This window comes from Acomys minous (genome assembly GCF_964271855.1).
Source record: "Acomys minous genome assembly, chromosome: 12".
NCBI classification, from domain to species: domain Eukaryota; kingdom Metazoa; phylum Chordata; class Mammalia; order Rodentia; family Muridae; genus Acomys; species Acomys minous.
In genome coordinates, this window is record NC_140493.1 from 16,716,634 (window position 1) to 16,743,034 (window position 26,401).

Consider the following 26,401-nt stretch of genomic DNA (forward strand, 5'->3'; position numbering starts at 1 on the left):
GCTGTCCCCATGTCTTCATGGAGACATGGCTTGTTTCTTTCACTTCCTGGGTCCTAGATCCCTGTTCTTCATTCCAGGCAGTTGGAGTTGAGCTGGAGATGGGCAGAGGAGAAGTGAACTCTAAGGAGTGTCTGAACCGAGCTCCCATTTTACATGAGGGAAACTGAGGCTAGAGGCTGTGTAGGTAGACCCCATTGGTCCTGGATCAGCCAGAGAACCCCCTCGTCCTCCCTGGAGCAGGGCTCAGCTCAGTAGGAGGAGGAAACAGGGATGCCCAGAGCCTACCCCCATCCCAGCTCTCTGCCAGCTGTCACAGGGCCTTTTGAAAGGTTTGTTCACACTGGCAGGAGGAGGGTGGGGCTGTCAGCACAGACCGAAGCCAGCCTCTGGCCTCTGCCTGCCCACTCTCCTGGGGGTCATGGCTCCTGAGCCCCACTTGGGTTTGGGGTGTTGGCGTGTGCGGTAAAGGTAATTGTAGCTGTCATTACTCTTCTCTCATTAGCTGTAATTTCACAAGTTTACCGGCTGCCCCAGAAGCTCACTCGGGCCTGAATTTGGAAGCACTGTTCTGCCTAGAGATAGCATTTCTCTGGGGGATGTTTCTCTGTCGGAACACATTATTACATTGGCTGCTTCGATTCAGGTGGTGATGGGCACTCACAGGCTGTCATTAGTGTACCTGAAAGAGAAAAGGCTGCGCTCAGCAGGGTTAGTGCTGACTAACTCTGGTAGTTAGACTAACCTTCCATAGCTCATTCACAGATTCAAGGACTGCAGCCAATAAGAGTGAGTGCACCAAGAGTGCCCTCCGAGGGGTCCCGTAGACCTCACAGGCAACTCAAGAGACCACCTCATTATGGTTCCCAGAGGCTGGTCTAGCAGGCATCCCAGGAATTTTTGGGGGGGGGGTTGTGTGTGTGTGTGTAGCATGCTTAGCTTTGTGGCATCCTGAGTGCCAAGGGAGAGCTGCAATGCAGCACTTTGAGTGTCCCCATCCATGGCAGGCCAAAGCCCAGACAATTTGGATAATTGCTGTCAGGTGGCCCAAATCCAGCTGCATCATCAAGTGGCTATTGTTGAGACCTGTCTTAAGTCGGGTAACAGCCCAGGATGGGAGGCAGCTCCTGCCCAAGTCCTGGGGTTTATTCACGGCTTCTCCTTCTCCTGGAGACACATGACATTTTTATTTTCATTTCTGATCTACTATTGTGGGGGTTTGCCAACAAGGCCAGTGAGAGGGAACAGCCCAGGAAACTTCTGTGAGCCAAAGGAAGTAATATGCAAAAAACAAAAAAGGTGAAAATCCCCTTCCGAAATCAACTATTGGTGAGGACCAAAGTCAAGATTCAGTGGTAGCACCCGCACTAGTCCTGTCCATCAGGGCTGCTTCTGAGGCCTCTGGAGTACTTCCGGTGAGCTAGCATGAGGTGCTTTGTACTAAAGCCTTCTTGTATTATCTCTAACATGGTTGGAGGCCACGCAACTTGGGCCCCATGAGTTTCAGGCCTTGGAAATGTGTTGAGACTTGCTTTAAAGCTTGGATGCAGCCAGCCTTCCTCAACATTCTGTGCGTACTTGAAAAGCATGTGTTCTCTGCAGTTGTTAAGCAAGGAGATGCGGGGAGATCCACATAAGTAAGGACAGTGGCATTAATCATGGTGTTTAAACAGACCGTGTCAGGGGCTGGTGGTGTAGCTCAATGGGTAGATTGCCTGTCTAGTGTACACAAGGCCCTGGGTTGGATTCCCAGTACGACATAAGCCAGGTGTAGTGTCACGTACCTGTAACCCCACACTTCAGGAAGTGGAGGCCAAAGGATCAGAAATTCAAGGCCATCCTGGGCTTACATAGAAAGTTGGGGGCCAGCCTAGGATGTATGAGACCCTATCTAAAAAACAAAATAAAGCGAACCTCTATAAAATACTGTGCCATTTTTCACAGTTTTTGTCTGTTATTATGGCAGTCTGTATCTGGACTGCAATGCTCAGCTGCCTTCCTTTCCTGGCAGACTGTTGTCATTGTGAGTTGTCATTTGTGAGAGTCCTTTTTTTTTTTCTAGTGATGACACTTTCCTATAGTGCTCTGTCTACAAACACAGCCACACCAGTTCTTTTGTCGACAGTGTCTCTGTCCAGCCTTTGGTTTTGGTTTGGTTTGGTTTTTTGAGACGGTTTCTCTGTGTAGCCTTGGCTGTCCCAGAACTCACTCTGTAGACGAGGCTGGCCTTGAACTCACAGTGATCCACCCGCCTCTGTCTCTCGAGTACTGGGATTAAAGGCGTGGGCTGCCCACTCCCAACTTCGTCCATCCTTTTACCTTCAGAATTTTTATATCTTTACATCTCAGGGGTGTCGTGGCTGGTGAATTTTAAACCCAAGTCTCATTTTGGTGCGCAATATCTTTAACAGTGAACATCTTACATAAGCCACATCCCTGCTCTCGTCCTGTTCTTCCTAAATGTGGTGGCTTGGTCCTTCGGGAATGTTCTACTAAACAGCAAGAGTCTGCTGGTCCCTAAGTCAGTCAGTCTGGTTCTCATGGCCATTCCCAACTCTGGGCCTGACAGTTCTGTTGTCCCTAACTCTGTGGGTCTATTCTACTCTTGAGTTTTTAGGCATGCCACTGTGTCCCCATACTTTGGAATATCTTTATTGAGTGCTAGGCATTGTACAGAAACTCTAGAGAACTAAGTGGTGACACTGTCACCTTGTTTGCTGTTGGTGGCAGCCAGGGGTGTCTTAGCCCTTCGGCATCCCATCACAAAGCCCTGAAGGTGCCAGCCTGCCCGCCTTTGTTGGGCTCAGAATTCTGGTCTTAGTTCCGTGGGCCTGTACCACCCTCTCCAGCTCTTGCTGCAGCTGAGTCTTCAGAACCAGCCGTGAGGGAGGCAGCCCCAAGCAGAGCTGCAAGCTCCTTCTCCCTGGCCTCGGTGCTACAACTCTGCTGTGTCACTCAGGGACTCTGATGTCCCAACTCAGAGGAGGAGGAGGCTCCAACTCACTCAGTACAAACAAACAAACACAAACAAACAAACAATCCTGGGCATTGTCCCAGCTGTATTAACTTAAATTTTTACATTTATGTTTTTATCCATTTAATTATATATGTGTACATATGTGCCAGAGTGTGCATGCGGGACCAAGAGGACAACTTGTGGGAGTCCTCTCTTTGTTCTTCCTTCCCATCTTGTGGGTCCCGGGGGATCTTCTCATGTCATTAGGCTTGGCAGTAAGCTCTTTGATTCCCGAACTGTCTTGTCAACCCCCAGCTCCATTAATTTCTTTTCTTCCTTTCTTTCTTTTCTTTGTTTCTATTTTGTCTTGGCTAGCCTGGAACTCACTGCGTAGACCAGGCTGCCCACCAACTTATGAAGATCTACCTGCCTGCCAGGTGCTGGGATTAAAAGCGTGTACACCGTGCCTGGCCTTAACCGCATTACTTTAAGATATTGTTAGAGGCTAGCTACAGTACTTTGGACTGTCATGCATCTCTTTAAATCAGATTAGTTCTCAACAAACTGAAATTATACCTAATACTTGCTGTGCCCCCCATCATGTGCATGCGTGCGTGCATGCATGTGGGCATTTGTGTGTGCGTGCTTGTGTGTGTGTGTGTGTGTGTGTGTGTGTGTGTGTGTGTGTGTGTGTGTTTTGCTAGGGAGCAAAGCCAGGGCCTAACACTGCCAGACAAGCCACTGAGCTATAGGACTCCAGCCAAATCTGTGTCTTTCTTTCCCTTTTCCTTTCTCTTTTGAGATAGTCTCACAGTGGCCCAGCCTGGCCCGAAACTTGCTATTTAGAATAAGCTGGCCCCAAATTCAGGATCATTCCTGCTGTTGTTCCCTGAAAGCTCTGGGAATTACAGGTGTGCACCACCATGCCTGGCTCCTAATGTTTAAGCCCATTTTTCACACTGGTGCCATGTGTCAAGTCTGCTTGCATGGCTGCCTTATTAACTGCAGAATGCTTTCCTGTGTTACTGTAACTGCACCAGTCAGTTGGTGTGGCTCTCTCGCCCCTACAGATCGTCAACAGCTACATCCAATTTGAGGTGTCCCACGGCCCCTCCGATGTGGCATCCATGCAGCTGTCCAAGTCCCGTATAACCGATGGAGAGTGGCATCACCTGCTAATAGAACTGAGGAGCGCCAAGGAAGGCAAGGACATCAAATACCTGGCTGTCATGACCTTGGACTATGGGATGGACCAGGTGAGTAAGCACCTGTACCCTCCTTGGAATAGTCCCATCATCAGCCCATAGGAAGACACAGTGTCGCTTGGTATGCCAGGACTGCCAGGGACCTTGTGTGTTTGGAGAGGTACTGGTTGGCGTCCCTGGGTCAGGATCTCCCATTCCATGTATAAGGAGGGCACTTCTGTAGTCTGGCGCTGGGCTATGCCTACCTGGGTCTCCCATCATGGTGCTGTGGGTACCGTTGAAAGGCTTTTCCTCTTGGTGAGTTGCTTTGAGTAGCATCTCATTGTTCAGCCCCATGCCTCTGTCCGGGCACAGGTACCGGTGCACCTTTCTGGGAAAGAGGAATAGAGAATAAAACTGGACAAGACCCAAGATCCAGAGGGGTTGGAAGATACACACACACACACAGACATCTGTCCCAGGTGACAGCTGTCTGCAGATAGCATACTCAGAGTGCTCACTGGAGCAGACCGGTGGCTGTAGTTCCCAGGCAGAGAGTGTGGCACATGTCAGAAGATGCCCATATACCGAGGGAATTATGAAGTGATACATAGGGACTCACAAGCTTCCCTTGCTTTTCTGAGGGGGCATAGCTGATGAGTTTAGATGCCCCTCGCTGGGGCCGGGAGCCAGCTGGGACCCAGATTCCCATCATGGAAATGCGTGGTCCCCACTCCCTGCACGTCTCCCATTTACCCAGCTCGCTCTCTTAGCATGGCTCTTTGGTTCTATGCCCATTATGGGACATGCACATGTCTTCCCCACTGACTGCCTAGATCCCATGCCTAATGTGCCACATCCAGTCAACCGGCGTTCCTCCTCACAGCCAAGTGTGGTCAGCCTTCCCTCGGCTGATGGTCCACATCCCTCTGCCTTTAGTCTTTAGCACATTCCTCCCATTGGGAAGGTATGCCGAGAGACCCCGCCCTGTTCTCTCCGTGCAGAGCATGGTGCAGATTGGGAACCAGCTTCCCGGGTTGAAGATGCGGACTATCGTCATCGGAGGTGTGTCTGAGGACAAGGTGTCTGTGCGCCACGGCTTCCGAGGCTGTATGCAGGTATGGCAGGCATGGTACTGCGTCTTGGCTGGCTGGCCCAGGCCTCGGTCACTGCATTTGGTGTGGCTCTCCGCTTAGTCTTTAACAAAGTAACGCAGCATCTGGTAGGCACCCCCAAACTTTTAACTCATGTTTCATGCTCACTCCCACCTTCACCCACAGCTCCCCTTATGTCAGGGATCCAACACCCACTCCCACCACCCAGCCCCCACCCTCACCCCCACATCCCCAGCCTTCAGCCTCCTGCTTCTACCATGCCTACCATGGTCCAGTTTCACACTCACACATGTGTCACACAACCGCCAAAGGAGAAGCTAATGCACCATCCCACTGAAAGCCCCCCTGCGGTGGACACAAACCACACATTCCTTTGCTGCTAGCCACACTGTGTGACCCAACATTGCCCATGTCTCTGGCCTCCAAGCTACGAGGGTAAGAAGAGCCGATCGCATTGGGAGACATTTTGGGGGCTCTGTTAACGTCCCTGTACCGTCTGGGGTTCCTCCGGTTCTGCCACTCTTGAGACTGAGTCCGTCTGGCCTCACTTTTTAAAATGCAGGGCGTGAGGATGGGGGAGACAGCTACCAACATTGCCACCCTGAACATGAATGACGCCCTCAAGGTCAGGGTCAAGGACGGCTGTGACGTGGAGGACCCGTGTGCCTCAAGCCCCTGCCCTCCGCACAGCCACTGCCGTGACACCTGGGATAGCTACTCCTGCATCTGTGACAGAGGTGGGGCCCTCATTTCGGGACGCCATACTAAAGGAGGCCCTGGCGATTTCCAGTACATCTGGGGAAACTGATTTTGGGTATCAGCTGCCCTGGTCAAATCAATGAGGTTACAGGAGCCCTGGGCTGTTTTATAAGAAGTGACCTCTCAGCCATGCATGGTGATTCACTCCTATCATCTTAGCACTTGGGAGGCCATGGCAGGAAAATTGCTACAAGTGTTTGAGGCTAGCCTGGGCTGCCTAGTGAGTTCTGGGCTAGCCTGGGCTGCCAAGGGAGATCTTCTTTCAGCCCCTATGCCCCCTTAAAAAAAGCATAGGGCCTTTCTACTGGAAACAGGCTCTCTTGGTTTTTCTTTCCCAGCCTAGGAAACATTCAGGACTTTAATCTCAAAATGCAACGAGAGTAGTCAGTAGTTTAAAGTGACGTGTTTCTAAAAACCACACGTTCACTGGTCACCTTTGAATGAGTGGTGGGTGGCAAGTGGCGGGGGGGGGGGGCGGGTGGCCGCGTGGGGGGGGCAGGGGGTGGGGGAGGTGGTGAGCACTGAGGTTATTCAGTGATAGCTCCCATTTCCCATGTGTCCGGGATGGCCAGGACCACACCCCTATAGCCAACCCTCCCCCAGCCTGGGCAGGCTGTCCTCCATGTTTTCCTAGTCCATCTCCTGCGACCCGGAGGCGAGGTTGCTATTCCCTTTGCTGGGTGGCAGGACCTGATGGCTACAGGAAGTGTGAGATGCAGGAAAAGTAATGCTGGCTCTGTCCTCCCAGGGTACTTTGGAAAAAAGTGTGTGGACGCGTGTCTCCTGAACCCCTGCAAACATGTGGCAGCCTGTGTACGCTCCCCCAACACCCCTCGAGGCTACTCGTGTGAATGCGGGCCCGGCCACTACGGGCAGTACTGCGAGAACAAGTAAGGGACCCTGTGGCACTGCCTAGTGGCCCTCTGGCCTCTGTCCCATCTTCCTGTCTTGTCCCCTCCAGAGAGTCACAAACAGATGCCATCCCACCCTCCCCCTTCTGCCTGTGCCTTACTACCCTGAGGCCCTCATTGGACCTCTCGTGTGTGTCTTCAAGATAGATGAAAACATGGAGAAAAGCATTATTTTTAACAGCATTTTTGTAGGTAGAGCCTGGCTTGGGTATATGGCACCTGAAGGTAGGGATAAGGGGCATAAAACTTCATTAGTCATCTTATTTTCCCATCAGAGTCGACCTTCCATGCCCCAAAGGCTGGTGGGGGAACCCGGTGTGTGGCCCCTGTCACTGTGCCGTCAGTCAAGGCTTTGATCCAGACTGCAACAAGACCAATGGCCAATGCCAGTGCAAGGTGAGGTTCCACCGCCTGTCCCCAGTTACCTCAGGCTTGAGCCCAGCAGGCTGGCCAAGCATTCACAGTCCTACATACAAACATGAGTCTGCACACATGGACAGACATATCTGTATGTATGTCATACACACACATTCACCTGTATTCACATGTACCCCTATATAAGCGCATACATCTATGTGCATTCCTACCTGTTTTTTTTTTGTTTTTTGTTTTTTGGTTTGTTTGTTTTTTTTTTTTTTTCGAGACAGTTTCTCTATGTAGCCTTGGATGTCCTGGACTCGCTTTGTAAACCAGGCTGGCCTTGAACTCACAGCGATCTGCCTGCCTCTGCCTCCCGAGTGCTGGGATTAAAGGCTTGCGCCACCACGCCCGGCTGTGCATTCCTACCTGTACACAGTCACACACATTATACATACACCCACACATGCGTGCATATAAATTTTGGGCTATACCAGGTGGTGGTGGTGCATGCCTTTAATCCTAGCACTTAGGAGGCAGGGGCAGGTGGGTCTCTGAGTTTGAGGCTAGTCTGCTCTACACAGAGAGTTCTAGGATAACCAAGGCTACACAGAGAAACCCTGTCTTGAAACCCAAAATAAACAAAGCCCTATGAACACCCCAGGGCTTCTTAAATCTAAACTGGCTTAGACAGGGATCTCAAAGCCACTGTCATCTTTCTTCAGCCCCACATCCAGTGAGTGACAACAGATCCAGCTGTTTCTGGGCAGGTTGTCACATCAGCCTTGATTTTCCTAGTCAACTACCATCCTGGCCTTTTACCAAGCTGGCACGCAGTGACGATAGAGTTTCTAAATCTTGAGGGCAGGGGGTGGATGGATATGGCTCGGAAGTAGAGATCACACACTCAGCATTGCACAGGCCCTGGATTTCATCCCCAGCACCCCCCACCCACACATATACACAAGCCATATCCTGTCTTGGCACCCAGACACGTGTGTGTGTGTGTGTGTGTGTGTGTGTGTGTGTGTGTGTGTGCGCGCGCGTGGGCGTGTGTACATGCATGCATGTGTGCGTACGTGTACATCATGGGACACCTGGTCTCACAGCCTCTGAATATGCTCCCATGTGCTTAGCTGCAGTTGTGAGAAGCCCCACCCGCCTCAATCACAGGAGCCCTTAGAGTTGCCGCTGAAAGATTCTCATTGGGCTTGAGGGTAGCAGTGGTCCCTCAGTAAGGGACATGATGTCAAGGATACAGGGTGGTAACCCAGGGAAGGACATTGTCACCATGGGCTGGCTCTCTGTGATGCTTCTCCAGTGTCAGTCTTGCCCTGAGTGCTCCGTAGTGATTCCAACAATGAAACAGGCCTTGTGCCTTCAAATACTCTAAGTGTCAAAATACACTGGGTGGCTCAGGCCTGGCCATGCATGCTTAGATGGGACGGCACATAGCACCATGGGTGGCAAGAGGAAGTGTAAGGTATGTAAGTAGCAACTGGGGGGGGGGGGGATGCCTACATCTTTTTCTCATCAAAACTTTAAAGTGGGTAGGCAAGATGGCTCAGCTTGTAGAGGCACTTGTACAGTGGTCTGCCTTCAGTCTCCCGATGTCACAAGGCAGCAGGCATCCTTAGAGTGGTCCTCTATCCCTGCCTACACACACACACACACACACACACACACACACACACACACACACACACACACACACGAGAGAGAGAGAGAGAGAGAGAGAGAGAGAGAGAGACAGAGAGAGAGACAGAGAGAGAGACAGAGAGAGAGGGAGTGACAGAGAGAGAGAGACAGAGAAAGAGAGAGAGACAGAGAAAGAGAGAGAGACAGAGAAAGAGAGAGAGACAGAGAGAGAGACAGAGAGAGAGACAGAGAGAGAGACAGAGAGAGAGACAGAGAGAGAGAGAGAGAGAAGAACATTTGTAAGTTAGAAAAAGTGTTTAGTTAGGTGTGGTACTAGGCACATGTAATTCCAGGAGGACCATGAGTTCCAAGCCAGCCTGGGCTGTGAAGGGAGTCCCTGTCTGGAAATGAATTTGTAAATGCTTTGGAATAGTTCTGAATGGACCTATCAAGTATACATGAAGCCCCGAGCCCCATCCTAGTGCTTACAAGAAGTACGAGGCAAGAGGTTTTTGGTTTGTTTTTTGTTTAGTTGTTTGGTTGGTTGGTTTTATTTTTTTGAGACAGGGTTTCTCTGTGTAGCCCTGGCTGTCCTAGACTCCCTTTGTAGACCAGGCTGGCCTCAAAATCACAGCCATCCACCTGCCTCTGCCTCACGAGTCCTAGGATCAAAGGCATGTGCTACCACACCTGGCTAAGGCAAGAGTTTTATTGCATGTATTTCTTTAGTGTACATGTAGATGCGTGGGCCATGATGCACATGGGCAGGTCAGAGGACAGCTCTGTAAGGACAATTCTCTCCCTCCAGCTTTCTATAGGTTCTGGCGATCTAACTCAGTTGGCCAGGCTTGCGTGGCAAGCACTTTTACCCACTGAGCCCTCTCACTCGCCCACCTGTGACTTTTACAGGAGAATTACTACAAGCCCCCAGCCCAGGATGCCTGCCTGCCTTGTGACTGCTTCCCCCATGGCTCCCACAGCCGTGCCTGCAACATGGACACTGGCCAGTGTGCCTGCAAGCCTGGTGTCATCGGCCGTCAATGCAACCGCTGCGATAACCCTTTTGCTGAGGTCACCTCACTCGGCTGTGAAGGTTGTCCCTTGAGCCCTTCCTGGTCACACTGCGGAACAGACCGGCATGGTTTATTATATGTGTCCATTAGCATGTGCATATGGGTTTCTGCATAGCCCTGGGCCTTGGGAATTCCTGGTACCCTTTATTCTGAGTTCCCTTGGCCTTACAGGTCTTCATGAGGGCCTAGGCTAGGACCTATTCTCATGTGTGTGGTGACTGGAAGGTGCTGGGTGTCGCTCTTGTTGAGAGCCTCTTGTGGGTGGAATGTAAGGCTGGTGCGTTCACGTATACAGCTGAGCTAGGCTGAAGGACTTCTTCCTCTGTCCTCAGTGATCTACAATGGGTGTCCCAGAGCATTTGAGGCTGGCATCTGGTGGCCACAGACGAAATTTGGGCAGCCAGCAGCGGTGCCATGCCCCAAAGGATCAGTGGGTAAGTCCTGTGCTTGGGTTGCCCTTGGGCTAGGAAGACAGACAGAAGACAGGCTTCTTTCTGGTCAGGTGGCTTGGGCATCAGAGCTTTTGAATGTCCATGTTAAAAGAATGTTATGGGCCAGAGAGAGAGAGAGAGCTCTACCGTTAAGAGCACTGGCTTCTCTTCTAGAGGCCCTGGGGTCCATTTCCACAACCCATGTGGGGGGCTCCCAACCACCTGTAATTCCAGTTCTGGGGGATCTGAAGCCCTCTTTTGGCCTCTCTGGGCACCGGACATACATGTGGCTGTGATACACAGATGTACATGCGGACAAAACACTCGTGCACATTAAATTTAACTTTAAAATATGTCATTAGGCAATGTGCTTTTCCCTCAATAGCAAGAGGTGGAGCATAACGCATGCAAATGGCCCATGACTCACCTCTTTCCACATGGCTACGGGGGCTTTGCCACTCCCTGCCAGGGCCTTGACAAGTCCCCTTATTGTTTATGGCATTGGTTTTCTGTAAAATGGCTAGTAATGGTGTCTGTGCTGTCTCTTGTAAACCTTGTGTGGGGATATTCAGCACTGGCTTCTTGTCTCACATAGTTGCTTATAGTGCTGGGAACCTAGAGGGCCTGGCTTTAATTGTCAGAGCAGCTTAAAGGCAGTTTCATCATGGAGGGTGAAAGCATGTGTTTGTCCTGTCCTGTGGCCGTGAACTTGACGGCCATAGCCCCCAACCTGGATCCTCATCCGTGCTCAGTGCAAGGGCTGGCCGAGTACATCTTGCTGGGGCATCACTAGGTGCTGACCCACAGTCTGAGCATGTTTCTGTTCCCAAGGTAACGCGGTCCGACACTGCAGCGGGGAGAAGGGCTGGCTTCCCCCAGAGCTCTTCAACTGCACCTCAGGCTCCTTTGTGGATCTCAAGGCCATGGTAGGTAGCCCGGGGTGGGGGTGGGGGTGCCTCTCTAGGGTATGTGATGTGGGCATTGCATCTGGGTCAGGCATGGCTCCTAAGAAGCCATGAATCTGGAGGCAGGTGGGGAGGGGAAGGGGGCAACATTGGGGCTTCAGGACCCAAGGGCCGGGCCCACTTCCCTGACTCAGGTGAGTAAGGCTGGTTCTAAAGACACAGAGTCCTCACTGTCACCAAAGTCAGAATTTGCTTCCACATGACACACTCTTGCCCAGGAGACTTTTCTTGCTACCAGTGTCAACTCAGGATCATTTCTGAGTTTGAGGATCTTTGAAGTACTATCAAGACACACTGAAAAGTAAGCTGGGCGTGGTGGCCCCCACCTTTAATCCCAGCACTTGGGGAGGCAGAGGCAGGCAGATCTCTGTAAATTCAAGGCCAGCCTGGTCTACAAATCAAGTCCAGGACAGCCAAGGCTACCCAGAGTAATCCTGTCTGGAAAAACAACTAAAAAGTAGAGGATTTCTGAGCGGCGTCGAGGGCCAAAGCAAATGAAGTCCATTTGCAAACGTTGCCATTTCCTTTTTGTTCCAGAATGAGAGGCTGAGCCGCAATGAGACAAGAATGGACGGGGACAGGTCCCTGCGACTGGCAAAGGCACTGAGGAACGCCACCCGGCACAACGGTACGCTCTTCGGCAATGACGTGCGCACCGCCTACCAGCTATTGGCCCGCATCCTGCAGCATGAGAGCCACCAGCACGGCTTTGACTTGGCAGCCACTCGGGAGGCTAATTTCCATGAGGTAAGAGGAGGGTGACCCCTGCCTGAACCTGGTGCGACAGGAACTGTGGGGTCAGGAGCTGGGCTCAGCTGGTGAGGTGTGATACGGGGTCCTGTCAAGGTGTCTCTCTTCATTTTAGGGGCGAGGCATTCACAGGCTGCACGGCCTCTGTGTCAGCAGCAATGCTAACAGTTAGGGACTTCTTAGTAGGCCCAGGGTTCTAAGTGGTGTGCGTGATTTCCTACCTCATGACAGGTAAGGAAACTGAGGCACGTGGAGCTAATATTTGGCTTGCCCAAAGCATGGGAATGGCAGAGCATGGTGATAGGTTCTTCAGCCTGCCGCTGATGCCTCCTGCAAAGGCCCTCCGCCCCAGGTCACTTAAGCCCCACACCCCGTGCCATGCTGAACATTCTAACATACATCCTGGGGTGCTTTATGTACGTGGGTGAGGAGCATCACCCCGGAGTTACGTCCACAGTACCGGCGTCACCACACTTCCGCGCTCAGCCTACTACACTATGGTTCCCTTCCCTGGCTTACCCGTGGGGCCCAGGGTCTAAACTGAAGGAGCATCCCTGTCTGTCTTCCTCCTTAGTGTCTGGAGGTATCTGTGAGACACCCAGCAGGACATCTTCCTGGCAGAGTCTCTAGCTTCTGATGTTGACTTGTGTCCCCTCAACTCTCCTCTCCCTCCCTGGCATGGCCCTCGGTTGGACACAGTCCTGGCAGGTCCTCTGGCCTCTGATATTAACTTTTGTAGCCCTGCTCTCCTGGCCCAGCTCAGCCCTGATCACTTCATGGCTGCCCAGAAGAAGGTCTGCTCCGTCTCAGGACCAGGCATCTAAGGACAGAAGACTGAATACCATCTGTCTGTCTATCTGTCTGTCTGTCTGTCTGTCCGTCCAGGATGTCGTCCACACAGGCAGCGCCCTCCTGGCCCCAGCTACCCAGGCAGCGTGGGAACAGATCCAGCGAAGTGAAGGTGGTGCTGCGCAGCTGCTGAGGCACTTCGAGGCCTACTTCAGCAACGTGGCGCGAAATGTGAAGAGGACCTATCTGAGGCCCTTCATCATCGTCACCGCCAACATGAGTACGGACTGACCTGTTGGGAGTGGTGGAGGGGGAGGGGGTGGGCAGAGCACCTAAAGGCAGAACCCAGGGACTTCGAGCACGCTGTCCAGATGTGGAACCCTAGCAGTGAAGTGGGCAGGGACACAGCCTCAGCCCAGGTACTCCTGTGGAAAAGCAAGCGAGTCGCTCAAACCTCTGCCTTCTTATCTATACATTGGGAGAAGTTGCCCAATTCAAAAGACATCCACAACTGCTGAATGTCACAGTCGGTGATGTCGTTCCTGTGGAGGTGTCACCCTGGCATCTTTAGAGTCCAGCTGGCCTTTCAGTCACCCAGGTTTGGGATTTCCCCACCGTGTATCCTGCCTGGGAACAACATGTCTCCTTCCACATTCGCTGCAGATGAAAGCGCACAGGAGGGACGTGTGGGCATGGAGGTACAGGCTTTTCTACCCTGGAGCAGTCAGTGCTATCAGCACCTCATGGCCCATGTTACCTCAGACACTAGTACACACCGTGCTGGCTTGGGAGTTTAGTAATCCTGATTCTGGTGGGCAGAGAAAGCCCCAGGTTGGTAAAAATCAGTCCCCAACCTGTCCAGACAAAGCTGGCAAGAGGGCCCCAGGTCCCTGGGACCCTCCCCTCCACACACAGCATTTCTCCAGCTGTGTGTGGAGCCAGCAGCATTACTGATGTTCACCTCAGAGATCCCCCTACTCTCACCACAGGCTTTTCTTCCTGTCCCCTCACTCCTGCAGGTGGCTTGAGGGACACTGACCTAGAAGGGAGTCTTTTTTCTTTTTCCTTTTTTCTTTTCTTTCTTTCTTTCTTTCTTTCTTTCTTTTCTTTTCTTTTTTTTTCCCCCTTTTGGTTTTTCGAGACAGGGTTTCTCTGTGTATCATTGGCTGTCCTGGACTCACTTTGTAGACCAGGCTGGCCTTGAACTCACAGGAATCTCTACCTCCCCGACCGCTGGGATTAAAGGCGTGCGCCACCACTGCCTGGCAGAGGGAGTCTTTTTTAAGGGCTTTTTTTGTTGTTGTTTTGTTCTTTTGGGACAGGATCTTTTGGGACAGCTCAGGCTGTGTTGGAACTCAGTATGTAGACCAGGCTAGCCTTAAACACAGAAATCTGCCTACCTTTGCCTCCCGAGGCACCACTATGTCCAGCTGCTAGCAGGGAGTCTGACACAGGGCAGGGGGGTATGAGGAGGCCCCTGGCACATATAGCTGTGACTCTGCCTCTTTGTCATAATGGTGGTGGCCAGCACTTACTGAGGGATACCTGACTGTGTGTTCCATCGGGGGCCTATAGATATTTCTACAAGGCAGAGAGCAAACAGACAACTTAAGCCCATGCTGTCGAACTTGTTCAGGGTCAACGGTGGCTGTTCCGCCAACTCTGCATCTGTCTGTCACCAGCACCTGGAAAGGCTCCAGGGGGTGACATGGCCCGTGGAACAGGGTCAGCACAGTACCTCTCGAAGTCTTGTTGTGACTGGCCTTGCCCTTCATATTCCATCCCACCCAGAGCCATGCAAGGCAGTGCCAGGTGCCACCGTAAAGAGCCAGATTGCCACACTCTGCCTATGTCCCCTCAAGTGTCCTGCTGTTTGTGACTTTTAGTGGGTTCCCTCCTAGAGACCACGGTTGCTGTTGAAACAACAGTTATCATTTCAAAACTGTGGGTTAGAGAAGGCTCTAACACTTGGGAGTGAGTAAAGGGATTGTCCCCAGTTCTTGCAGTTGACATCTTCGACAAGCTTAACTTCACCGGTGCCCAGGTGCCAAGGTTTGAGGACATTCAGGAAGAGTTCCCAAGGGAGTTGGAGTCCTCCGTGTCCTTCCCAGCTGATACCTTCAAACCACCAGAGAAAAAAGGTGAAGCCACCTAGACGCCTCTTGTTGCCTTGGGTGTCCCCATCCTTTCAGGAGGATGTGCCCTGAGCAAGCAATGGAGCAAGGAAGTTCGAGTGATGTTCAAGTATCCGTTAAATACTGTGAGAGGCTCTCATGGATGCAGGACCAAATGTGGTCTGGGCTCCCCCTTCCAAACTGTCCAGTGACAGCTTCCACATGTTTGTTCAGCTGACCCCGGAAGTGATTGTGTGGTGGGTGAGCTTAAGCGCATTAGCTAGGATTGTCACTTGCAGGCAAGTGTGCATATATTCAATGTACACATGTGTGGTATTCTGTGTGTATGCATGTATATACTGTATATACATTCAGTATGTATATATGTGTGTATGCATGTTAATGAGCATATATGTATATATTCAGTATGTATATATACACATACATTAATGCTCATATATGTATATATTCAGAATGCTTGTATTGTGTTTATGTTATATGCATATATGTGTTTTAAGTATATAGGTATATGTGCATATATATCCATGTGCATGTGTGTGTGTTTAGTGTATGTATAATATACATATTAGTATAAATATATATGTACATATATGTTTATATTCCAGATGTGTTATATATTATATATGTGTGTATTCTATATGCATGTGTGTTTATATCCTGTGCATACATATATTCCATGTGTGTGCATGTATGCACGTGAATATTCTGTGCACGCACATATGTATATTGCCTGCATTGCACACAGGTACACTATGTACATGTGTCTCTCCCTTAGCATTGTTACCTAGAAGAGGACTCTGCCTCTGGGACATTATCCCCATCTCCTACTGACACATGGCTCAGGGAAACCCAGTTTGCCAAGGAACACTCCCGTGGGAGGATTCCCCTACTGTCCAATCCCCAAATCCCCAAAGCTGCTGAAACCCTAGGCTTGGCCAGCACAGTACCACAGTCCCCGCGTGTCAGCAGCATGCTGTCTGATAGGCCGGTAGTTAGGTTCATCCCTACCACATCCCGATCCAGGGAACATGACATCTCTCTTCCCGTCCTCTCCCACACCGAGCCCAGGAGCTGGGACAGTCAGGCCCACACCAGAGTCACCCGCATCATGGCTGCCTCCGTGAGTGGCAGGACACTGATGGCTTGGTACCCCAAATATGTACTTACGTGTGTGGTATAGCATGGCCTCTCACATGTGTACAGGGAGCCCCTGTGTCCTCTTGCAGCTCCCAGCACTGCTCTGAGGGAATCCATAGAGCCACCTGCCACATGCCATCTTAAACCTGCCACATGCCATCTTAAGCACTCCTTCCTGAGGCTACATCCTCCGTGTCCCTCACTTTCCTCAGCCCTTCCTCTTGTTAATATGAAACTAGCCACTGGTCACTAACAACTCCAACCCCAGTGTCCGCTGTGCTACTTTCTGTCGGTGAATTTGAACAGTCTGTGGGCATGTCTTCAGATCTGTAGCAAGTTCTTCTAAGACGTACCCAGAGGTAGATTTGGTAAAACGCGTGGCCTCTGAGGAGACTCCATGTACGCGTGGCCTCTGAGGAGACTCCATGTTGGTTCCCATCTGCCAATTTGAAGGGTGTAGAAACAGTCCGGTGGCACAGGCACCTGCCCTGGGTCCTCACACGCTGCTCTTACGTTGCAGAAGGCCCCACAGTGAGGCTGGCCAACCGGAGGGCTGCCCCACTGACAACACAACCAGAGCCTAGGCCTGAGAGGGAACCCTCATTCAGCAGACAGAGGCGACACCCCAACGAACCCGGCCAGTTTGCCGTTGCCCTGGTCATCATTTACCGGACCCTTGGTCAGCTGCTGCCTGAACACTATGACCCTGATCACCGCAGCCTCCGGTGAGACCTGGGTGTGGGGACCTTGAGGGGAGGAACCCATTCCCCCAGCACCAGGAGGTCTCCGCAAGCCAAAGTCTTCATCACCCACAGTCACCCACAATGACGTTATACCATGACCCTGGCCTGCAGGAGACCAGGAGAGGTGCTATGTCTGTCATGGTGCTGTGTCCTGGGATGGTCATGCCCTTTGCCTTGGCCCCCTTTCTTTGTACCACCTTGTGTCTTGGGGGCACCATTCTGAACTCCACACCATGCCCAGAGGCTGTCATGGGTAGTAGCTGTAGGGACAACTGTGCTCTGCTGGCCTAGTGCCAAGGGCCACCCAGCCAGTGTTCTGGACACTACATACTGCCCCAGAACAGATGGCTGTGCCTAGGCCATGCTACTGCGGCTACTGTACTGGGTGCTTCCTTGTTCCCAAGTCCTTGCTTGTTGAGATGGGTGACTGGGTTCCAGGCTCTGGTCACTTAGCCACATTCCCTATATGGTCATGTTACTGCTCCCACCATGTGATGGCCTCTGACATCTTGCAGAGACACACTTGCTCCTTAGTTCCTAAAGCCCCCTTCCCCTGGAGGGGGGACAAGTCTCCCTGCAGTCTGAGAACGCCAGCCTTCCCAAGACCGGGGCTGTGCCTTGGTTGTTCACATGACCGTGTCCCCATAGTGTCTGGACTCAGGTACTCACGAATGTGAGTTGACTGTGTTTATTCCTGTGAACTTTCCTCTGTGCTGCAGATTGCCCAACCGACCCGTCATCAACACCCCAGTGGTGAGTGCTATGGTGTACAGTGAGGGGACCCCGCTCCCCGGCTCTCTGCCGAGGCCTGTCCTAATGGAGTTTGCCCTGTTGGAAACTGAGGAGCGAAGCAAGCCCGTCTGTGTATTCTGGAACCACTCCCTTGAGTAAGTGGGACACCCCCCCCCCCAAGAGCCTACAAGCAAGCTCTGCTGTGGGAGCCCTGTGTTTGCGTGGGAGGGCTTTGCTAAGGTCAGATAGCTCAGTCGACGGGATGAAGGCTGTGTTTCCTGGCCTCTTGCTCCTCTTTCAGGCTTAACAAGACAAAAAGCTTCTCCCCTTTTGCCTCTAGGAGTGTCAGTGTACGCCCACACCATGAACACTCATGCATGCGCGCATATGCACACATGCATAAAGCCATGTGCACACCGAGAAATTCATATCCTCCTGGAAAATATATAGAGCTACACACACATCTCAAAAAAAAAAAAAACCATGCACACATCGTATGGGCATGATTTATATGCTGAGATACATAGAGACATACATGCATACACATGTGGGTAGAGCAAGTACACAGGCGCACTCATACAAAAACAGGCATGCACACACAAGGTTCCCCCAAGAAGGCCGTGACAGAGATGTAGGCGTTCACCTACAGAACACCTGCAATATGGTGATCAACATGAGCCCCCCCTTTCTCTGTCAGGCAAGGCCACTTGCAGGGTATGTGGGACTCAGAGATGAGCCCGTGCAGAGATGTGGCAGTGTTAGTCCCAGACTGTCCCTCTGCAGCAGGGTTTATTTGGCCTGTTTCTAGAGCCATCAGAGATACTCCAAGAATGTCCAGATTCATGATGTGTGCACCTGCGGTCAAGCATGGGAGGTGGTTGGCTTTAAAAAGCTGTAAGATGCTATTTCCTTGTGCCTGCGTGGCACTGGGTTCCAAGGCCTGTGGCCTGTCTGTGGCTCAAGCCAATGGCTGCAGGAGTCGAGGGAGGGGTGCTTTCTTGCCTCCTCTTTCTTTGGTCTTTCTTGGGTTGTCCTTACCCACAGGGTGGAATGAGGCAGTGCTGGGGTAGGCCCTGTCACCAGGCTTGGCACACGCTTTAAAATGAAAAGCATCAGGAGCCTGGGACTCAGGATCAGAGCGCTCTCTGCATGCCTAAAGCTGGGCCCTAATGTTGTACATCTGTAAGCTTGTACCACAGGGACATTCCCCACGACATGGTTCCCCAGGATCAAAAAGGAGAGAGCTTCTACATGAGTCTGTGCTGGGTGCCCAGACGCATGCTCGGGCAAGAACATTCATCTCCTCCCGTCTCTGTACTTTCCAAGTGCCAGTTTATAAGTGAAGCCCATTGAATCCGGGGCGTAATAGATCATTGGCTCACAAAGGAGAGAGTGAGGGAAAGCGTTGGTGTCTGATGTGTGTGGGCCCCGCGGCTGCCAGGCACGGCTGTCTGTCCCTGGCTATTTGTTTGAAGAATCATGGCAATTAGCAGTGGCTCTAGTGATCTGCACCCCTTGCTTTGTGTTGCTGCCATTTATCTCCAGAACTGAGCGCTCCTGGCAAGCGTGTCAACCGTCACACCCCATTTTACAGATGAGTAAACTGAGGATCAGAGGGATTACAGGACTTTCCCAGAGCCGCAGAGGGCAGGGCCCACGTAACAACTTGTTATTTGGGGCTTTCCGTCGGTGGAACGGGGGTACTAATTGGACCCTGGCTTTCAGGCAGCGCCTATAAATCATTATGCAATGTGAACATGAAAGTGGACAATGGAGAGATGCTTATTGCTGAGGCCAGCGAGGCTCCCGGTATGGCTGGCAAAGACAGCGGCTGTCTCAGCCTTGGCTGCTGCCTCTGGCCATGGGGCCTACTCTCTGGAGTTTTCCATATCTGGCACATAACCTTTGAACTTCAGAAACGCTCATGAGAGCCTGGACCAGCTAAGAGAGGGAAAGGAAAACTTTTCCACAGTGCCAGCTGGTCATGAGGGCTGTGTCCTCCATGACAACGGCCATAAGCCTTCTCCCTCAGTGTGGTGAAGAAGGTGAATGGTTCAGGCTGGGAGCTGACGGCAGAAGTTGTGGGAATCGGCACCCATGGGTGGGTATTCCCTGCACTTGGTCGTTCCTTTCCAACCATACCCGTGATATCAGGTCAGCCTCAGAGACCCTGGGGCTGGGGTGAAGGCAGCTTCCGGGCTTTCTCGGTGGTAGATGGAACCGGCTCACCCCCTTCTCTGTCTTCTCCACAGCATCGGTGGGACTGGAGGGTGGTCAGCCAAAGGCTGTGAGCTACTGTCAAGGAACCGGACCCACGTCACGTGCCAATGTAGCCACTCGGCCAGCTGCGCAGTGCTCATGGACATTTCCAGGCGTGAGGTGAGCATTTTACCACTACCCACCCCCTGACAAACCTGGGGACTAATCCCTGTGGCAGCGGGAAGCCCTAGTCCCCAACCTACCCCGCCCCAAAGCCCCCATTTCCTTGTATTTGAGCAAATCAGATGTGCTCATTGATGGTGCTGGAGAGATGGCTCAGAAGTTAAGAGCACTGACTGTTCTGCCAAAGGTTCTGAGTTCAATTCCAGCAACCACATAGTGGCTCACAACCATCTATGATGAGCTCTGGTACCCTCTTCTGACAGGCAGGTGTACATGCAGTAGAGAACATTGTATACACAATAAATAAAGAAATCTAAAAAAAAAAGTGCTCATTGAAAACTGTTCTAGCAACCGTTTGAAGAGGTTTATGAGGAAACTTTGAAGGGACTTTAGGGGCCAGTGAGATGGCTCAGTAGGTAATGGTGCCTATTGACAAGTCTGATGGCCTGAGTCCCCACCTCGAGAGGCCCACAGTGTGGAAGGAGAGAACCAACTTCTGTACATTGTCGTCTGACCTCCACACACGCACTGTGGCATTTGCACACGCAAACATGCATAAATAAATGTGAATTTTTAGAGGGGAAGTTTAGAACTGGACATGGCCTATAATCCCGGCACCTTGGAGGCGAAGCAGGATCGCTGCAAGTTCAAGGTCAGCCCAGAGCTGCGGAGTGAAGCCCTGGCTAAACAAACAAGTAAACAACGGGTCTCAAAGAGCTCAGGTTATAAAGCTTTTCGCAAAGGTGTTAGATGGGTGTTAGGGTTTCTAAGCAAAATGAACTTGGAGAGAAAGGGGATTATTTTGGCTAATGGTTCTACATCATAGTCCATCATCAAAGGAAGTCAGGACAGGATCTCAAACAGGGCAGAAACCTGGAGGCAGGAGCTGATGCAGAGGCCATGGAGGGTGCTGCTTACTGGCTTGCTCCTCGTGGTTTGTTCAGCCTGCTTTCTTATAGAGCCCAGGGCCACCAGCACAGGAGTGGCACCACCCACCATGGGCTGGGTCCTTACACATAATTATTAATCAGGAAAATTCCCCCACAGTCTTGCCTATAGGGCATTTACTGGATTAAGATTTTTCTCTTCCCAGCTCTGTCTAGATTTGTGGCAACCTGACAAAATTCAACCAGCACAGTGGTAAAACCTAACACCAGGCTCAGAAGTTTCTAGAATGTTGCCTCCTCTCAGGGCAGGGTACCGTAGCCGTGATAGAGCATGCAGCTTCTACACCCAGTTTGAACGTCAAGGCCTCTCAGGCCACACACTGCTCCCTAGGACAAAGGTGTGAGGAGAGGAAGCCAGTGACAGAATGTTGGTGTCTTTGGTATCTTAAGCAGCTTGACAATGTGAGCTGGCCATCTGCCTGGGGAGTAGTAGGCTCTGAGGAGCCACGGTGCACAGCTCTGTGCCACCGCCTCCTGGAAGGCACTGAATAACCTGTACCCAAAACTGCTCCAGACTCTGAGTCGCACTAAGCATATTCCTGGAGACTCAAAATAGTTAGTCTGTTTTACCTGGATTTTTAAGAGAAAGACACGCTAGTCGCCCATGGTTGCAGGAGACTGTATGCTGAGGGTGAGAATGAAGCCCCAGCTGTGGGCGTTTGCTGTCTAGGCTCCTAGCTACCAGAGATGAAGCTGCAGGCTGTCTAGTCAGGCCACAGAAGGAGCTTGGGCTCTCACATCTGCTCTTGTCCTGGGTTCTGTCTAAGGACCATGTGAAATAAATGCAGCTGTGGATGGGTGAAGAATCCCGATCACGTATTAAATGAGCAGGAGAGGCGCCATGTCACAAGTTACCCAATCTCCCTGTAAAGAGTCTGCTGTGACTATTGGCCTGGTGTGGGGGACAGTGGGGAGGCAGTGCTACTGGAGACACCTAGGGTTTGCATAAACCTGAGTCCCCTTGGCAGATCTCCAGATCAGGGCTTGGAAGTGTCTCAGTTGCTCCTGACAGCAGGATTTATGTGGAAGGGTTAAAAAAAAATTTATATATATATATAATGTTTTTGAGGAAGGGTCTCATTATGTAGACCGTATTGGCCTTGAACTCACAGAAATCTATCTGCCTCTGAGTGCTGGCATTAAATGTGAGCGCCACACTGGCTAAAATATATATCACATGGGCTGGTTGGATTTTTACATCCCCATCTTGGGCAGCCTTTTGCCATCATCCCCAGACCTTTCTCACCATCCCAGGCTGGTCACCTGTTCTTCTCCTAGTCTTTGATATCTACTATCCATCCCGATGTTCTGTCTGTGTTGTTCTAACGTCCATCAGAGGACAGCTCCTTACTTCTCTTTAACCAACCCACCTGCAGCATGGGGAGGTTCTGCCCCTGAAGATCATCACCTATGCTGCCCTGTCCTTGTCCCTGGTGGCCCTCCTGGTGGCCTTTGTCCTGCTCTCCCTCGTCCGGACGCTGCGCTCCAACCTGCACAGCATCCATAAGAACCTCATCGCGGCGCTGTTCTTCTCCCAGCTCATCTTCATGGTCGGGATCAACCAGACTGAGAACCCGGTGAGACCACGCCCCTCAGCCTGCCACAGGCTACCCTGAGTGCTGTCACTTGGGCAAGCTGTCACATCCCCCCAGGTGTGCCTCTCAGTCTCCCTGGAGCAGTGCAAACGTCCTACTTGTAAGGGCATTGTGTCAGGGAGTCTCTGGGGGAGGCCAAGGGTGGAGGCCACCCTTCAAGGGCACCCATAGGGTCCTCCAAAGGCCACATACACACTTGATTCTCACCCTCCTGACATAGGCACGAGTCATTTTATTTTACCAGGTGGTGATCTGGTTCTGCTTCTTGCTGTGAGAACACTGACAGAGGGCAACTAGAGGGAGAGAGGGCTTATTTGGTTCATGATCTTTGGTCATTGTGAAGAAACTGAAGCAAGAACTCAGGGCTGCTGCTAGTCATTCCACATCCAAGAGCAGAGATAGAATAAATGTCTCGTGCTCAGCCGCATGTCTAGTGCTCAGCCATCTTTCTCCACTCTTACCCAACCCAAGGCCCCCTGCCTAGAGAATGATGCCGCCCATTGTGGACTAGGTCTTCTCCCATCTACTAACACTCAAGATAATCGCCCCCTCCCCCCAGACATTTCACAGTTCTACCTGGTCTTGACAGTCCCTCCTTAAGACTGTTTTCCTAGGTTGATTCTAGCTCGTGTCAAATTGGCAGTTAGAATTAACCATCAGAGGTGTTGTAGTTACGTGCTAAACCCCAGAGTCCTAAATATGCGAGGTCCTTGGGTTTCTCTGGGCTGGCACTCTCTGTCACATCTCATGACTCTCAGTCTTTGTGTCCCTTACAACTGTCTTTCCTGTGGGATATCTTTACTTCAGTGGCAAGCTCTACCAATTACCAGTGTAGCCTTAGTGGATAGTGGTGCACAGGTTCCCCATCCCTCTGTTTTCTCCGTGCCCGTGACAACCCTGGGCTTTGCTCAAGCAAGAACAACAAGGGCATAGAGCAAGGAAGTGTTTTCTGGGGATGTATAGGACCAAGGAAGTGAAAGGAGCTTGCCGAGAAAGTCAAGAGATGTTGCAGAGCCTCACAGGGGTCCTAGCTGCTCATGGAGGTCATGAGGTCACCAGGGTAGAGTAGTGAGTCTCCTGAGCATGAGGGGTTAGCGTGCAGAACCTAGCAAGTGTTGCGGAGGAAGGAGGTGGACAGCGAATCCTCACCTGGACCTGCACAGCTGGATCTGTGGCCAGCGAGCTCCCAGTGCTCATCAGCAAGGCCTGTCCAGCACAGCTACCTACCTAGCACACATCCTCTCTGACACGGGTGATTGGTGGAACTTGCCATTGAAGTAAAGACAGCCCACAGGAGGAACAACGGTAAGGGGCACAAAGATTGAGAGTCATGAGATGTGACAAGACAGTGCCAGCCCAGAGAAACCCAAGGATCTCTCTAAATTAGGAGATAAATGATTATGCTGGGGGCAGTGGGTATCTATGCAATGATTGCAAAGGCCCACACACTGGGACAGTAGGTGCCCACTGTTCTTCTATGAACCCAGTGGAACAAACTCAAATATACCTACAGGAGACACAAGCTCAAGAAAAATGTCTAGGACTCTTAATGATGGACAAATGTTACTGGTAATATCACATCTGACCTTGCAGACTAGCAAGATGGCACAGTGGGTGATGGCACCTGCTGCCAGGCCTGATGACCTGCACTCAGTTCCCAGGATCCACACAGTGGAAGGGTAGAGCATAGAGCACACACACACACCCCCACGAACTGTCCTTCGACTTCCACACATGTACACATGGCATGCGTGCTCTACATACACATATACACACAAATAAGTGTAATTAAAAATAACAACTTGAAAGGTATAGTAAAAGCATACTGGAGAGTTGAAATCACATTTCCTTTTTTAAAAAAAACATTTATTTATTTATCATTATGCATACAGTGCCTGCATGTACACCTGCGGGCCAGAAGAGGGCATCAGATCATATTATAGATGTTTGTGAGCCACTATGTGGTTTCTGGGAATTGAACTCAGGACCTCCGGAAGAGCAGTCAGTGCCCTTGACTTCCGAGCCATCTCTCCAGCCCCAGAAATCACATTTCTAATGCTAGAAAAAAGATAGTAGGGGCTGGAGAGATGGTGCAGGCTCCCAGAGGACCTAGTTTCCATTTCCAACTCCCGCTGGTGCCGGACAACTGTATCTCCAATCTCAGCATCCGATGCCCTCTTCTGGCACCCATGGGTACTGCACACATGTGGTGCACATGCATGCAGACAAAACACTCATATACATAAAATTAACATTTCTTCTTTTAAGGAAAAAGACTGAAAAATCTAGTGAACTGAAGGTCTTTAGCAAAAGACTCCTGGGACCTTGAGGAGGCTTGGAAGGGGAAGAATAAAGCAGAAACAAACCAAGTGGAAAGAAAGGAGGGGAATGAAGAGATAAATAGCCATGAGGTATTAGTCGAAGGGAAAATCTCTAATGAGAACAACCGGGGGCTGGAGAGATAGCTCAGAGGTTAAGAGCTTTGCCTGCTCTTCCAGAGGTCCTGAGTTCAATTCCCAGCAACCACATGGTGGCTCACAACCATCTATAATGGGATCCGATGCCCTCTTCTGTCATGTAGGCGTGCATGCAGATAGAGCACTCATACACATAAAATAAATCTCTAAAAGAGCAAGAGAGGGAGAACAATGAAGGGAAAAGGTGCAAATAACAAACACTGGAGCTGAGAAAGGAGACAAGAAGGCGGCTTGAACAGTCTGGGGCAGCACAGGAGAACCGCGGCTGAATGGCTGCATTCCCCTCTAAGATGAGGAAGATTGGTGTGGGCTATGTATCTATATGTGGGTAGCAGATCCCAGCTGGGTTTATCTCAGGACAGACGTGAAGGTGATTTAGCAGCGTATAAACCTATAGATGTCATTGTCGTCTCCACATGTAAGGAGTGACTCAAGTTTCCTTTTGCTGCTCTGAGGCAGGGGCTAATGTAGCCCTTGTGTCAGCTGAGGCCCAGCATGAGTCTGAAGTCCAGGCCACTCTGACTTCCGCCTCTGGAGTGTTTGGGGTTACAGGCCCATGTGTCTGAGCTACCTGATTGTGGCAATGTTGGGGCCTCTGGTATGAGGCCCCCTAATCACTAAACCATATGCCTACCTCTACATTTAAGGAAAAAATCGCTTCCTTTCTTCTTTCTTTTTTTTTTTTTTGTTTTGTTTTTTGAAACAGGGTTTCTCTGTGTAGCCCTGGCTGTCCTGGCTCTGTTAACAGGCTGGCCCAAACTAAAAGATCCACCCATCTCTGCTTCCCAAGTGCTGGGATTAAAGGTGTTCACATCACCACCCAGATGAAAATTTTCTTTCTTTCTTTCTTTCTTTCTTTCTTTCTTTCTTTCTTTTTTTCTTTCAGGGGGGGGTGTTTTATAGACAGGGTTTCTCTGTGTAGCCCTGGCTGTCCTGGACTAGCTTTGTGGACCAGGCTGGCCTCAAACTCACAGCAATCCATCTGCCTCTGCCTCCCGAGTGCTGGGATGAAAGGTGTGTGCCACCACGCCTTGCTTGAAAATATTTTAATGCAAAAATTTTTTTTGATAAATCTTAATACTCATTCATTATTAGAAAGAAGGGGGCAAGAGAAAACCCTCTGAACAAATTTAAAAAGGGAACTCCTTAACTTAGCGCAAGGGCCACCCCACCCCACCCCCACTAACGTGGTAGTGGAAGAAACAGTGAGCAGTCTTAGCTGTGATTTCTAATGGCAGGAACCTGCCTTATTGCAGCCTTCTGCTCACTCAGGTGTGGGAGGAGGGCTCAACGGGCCACCGTAGAAAGAATCAAGAAGACTCTTAATC

At 51.0% G+C, this 26,401-nt stretch overlaps 1 protein-coding gene across 4 annotated transcripts in view; it reads left to right on the top strand.

Moving 5' to 3' along the window:
• The window catches only part of CELSR1 (cadherin EGF LAG seven-pass G-type receptor 1), a 142,838-nt gene that overhangs the window by 103,364 nt on the left and 13,073 nt on the right, over positions 1-26,401 (top strand). For 3 of the 4 annotated variants that reach the window (XM_084749755.1, XM_084749757.1, XM_084749756.1), the window contains exons 10-24: positions 4,024-4,209; positions 5,142-5,255; positions 5,815-5,989; positions 6,760-6,901; positions 7,198-7,318; positions 9,827-10,010; positions 10,323-10,424; positions 11,253-11,347; positions 11,924-12,133; positions 13,022-13,205; positions 14,923-15,066; positions 16,718-16,922; positions 17,660-17,827; positions 19,925-20,051; positions 22,378-22,578. In XM_084749755.1, coding sequence (XP_084605881.1) covers positions 4,024-4,209; positions 5,142-5,255; positions 5,815-5,989; positions 6,760-6,901; positions 7,198-7,318; positions 9,827-10,010; positions 10,323-10,424; positions 11,253-11,347; positions 11,924-12,133; positions 13,022-13,205; positions 14,923-15,066; positions 16,718-16,922; positions 17,660-17,827; positions 19,925-20,051; positions 22,378-22,578 — 2,358 coding nt within the window. The remainder of the gene's footprint in view (positions 1-4,023; positions 4,210-5,141; positions 5,256-5,814; positions 5,990-6,759; positions 6,902-7,197; positions 7,319-9,826; positions 10,011-10,322; positions 10,425-11,252; positions 11,348-11,923; positions 12,134-13,021; positions 13,206-14,922; positions 15,067-16,717; positions 16,923-17,659; positions 17,828-19,924; positions 20,052-22,377; positions 22,579-26,401) is intronic. The other variant, XM_084749758.1, reaches the window with a different exon arrangement.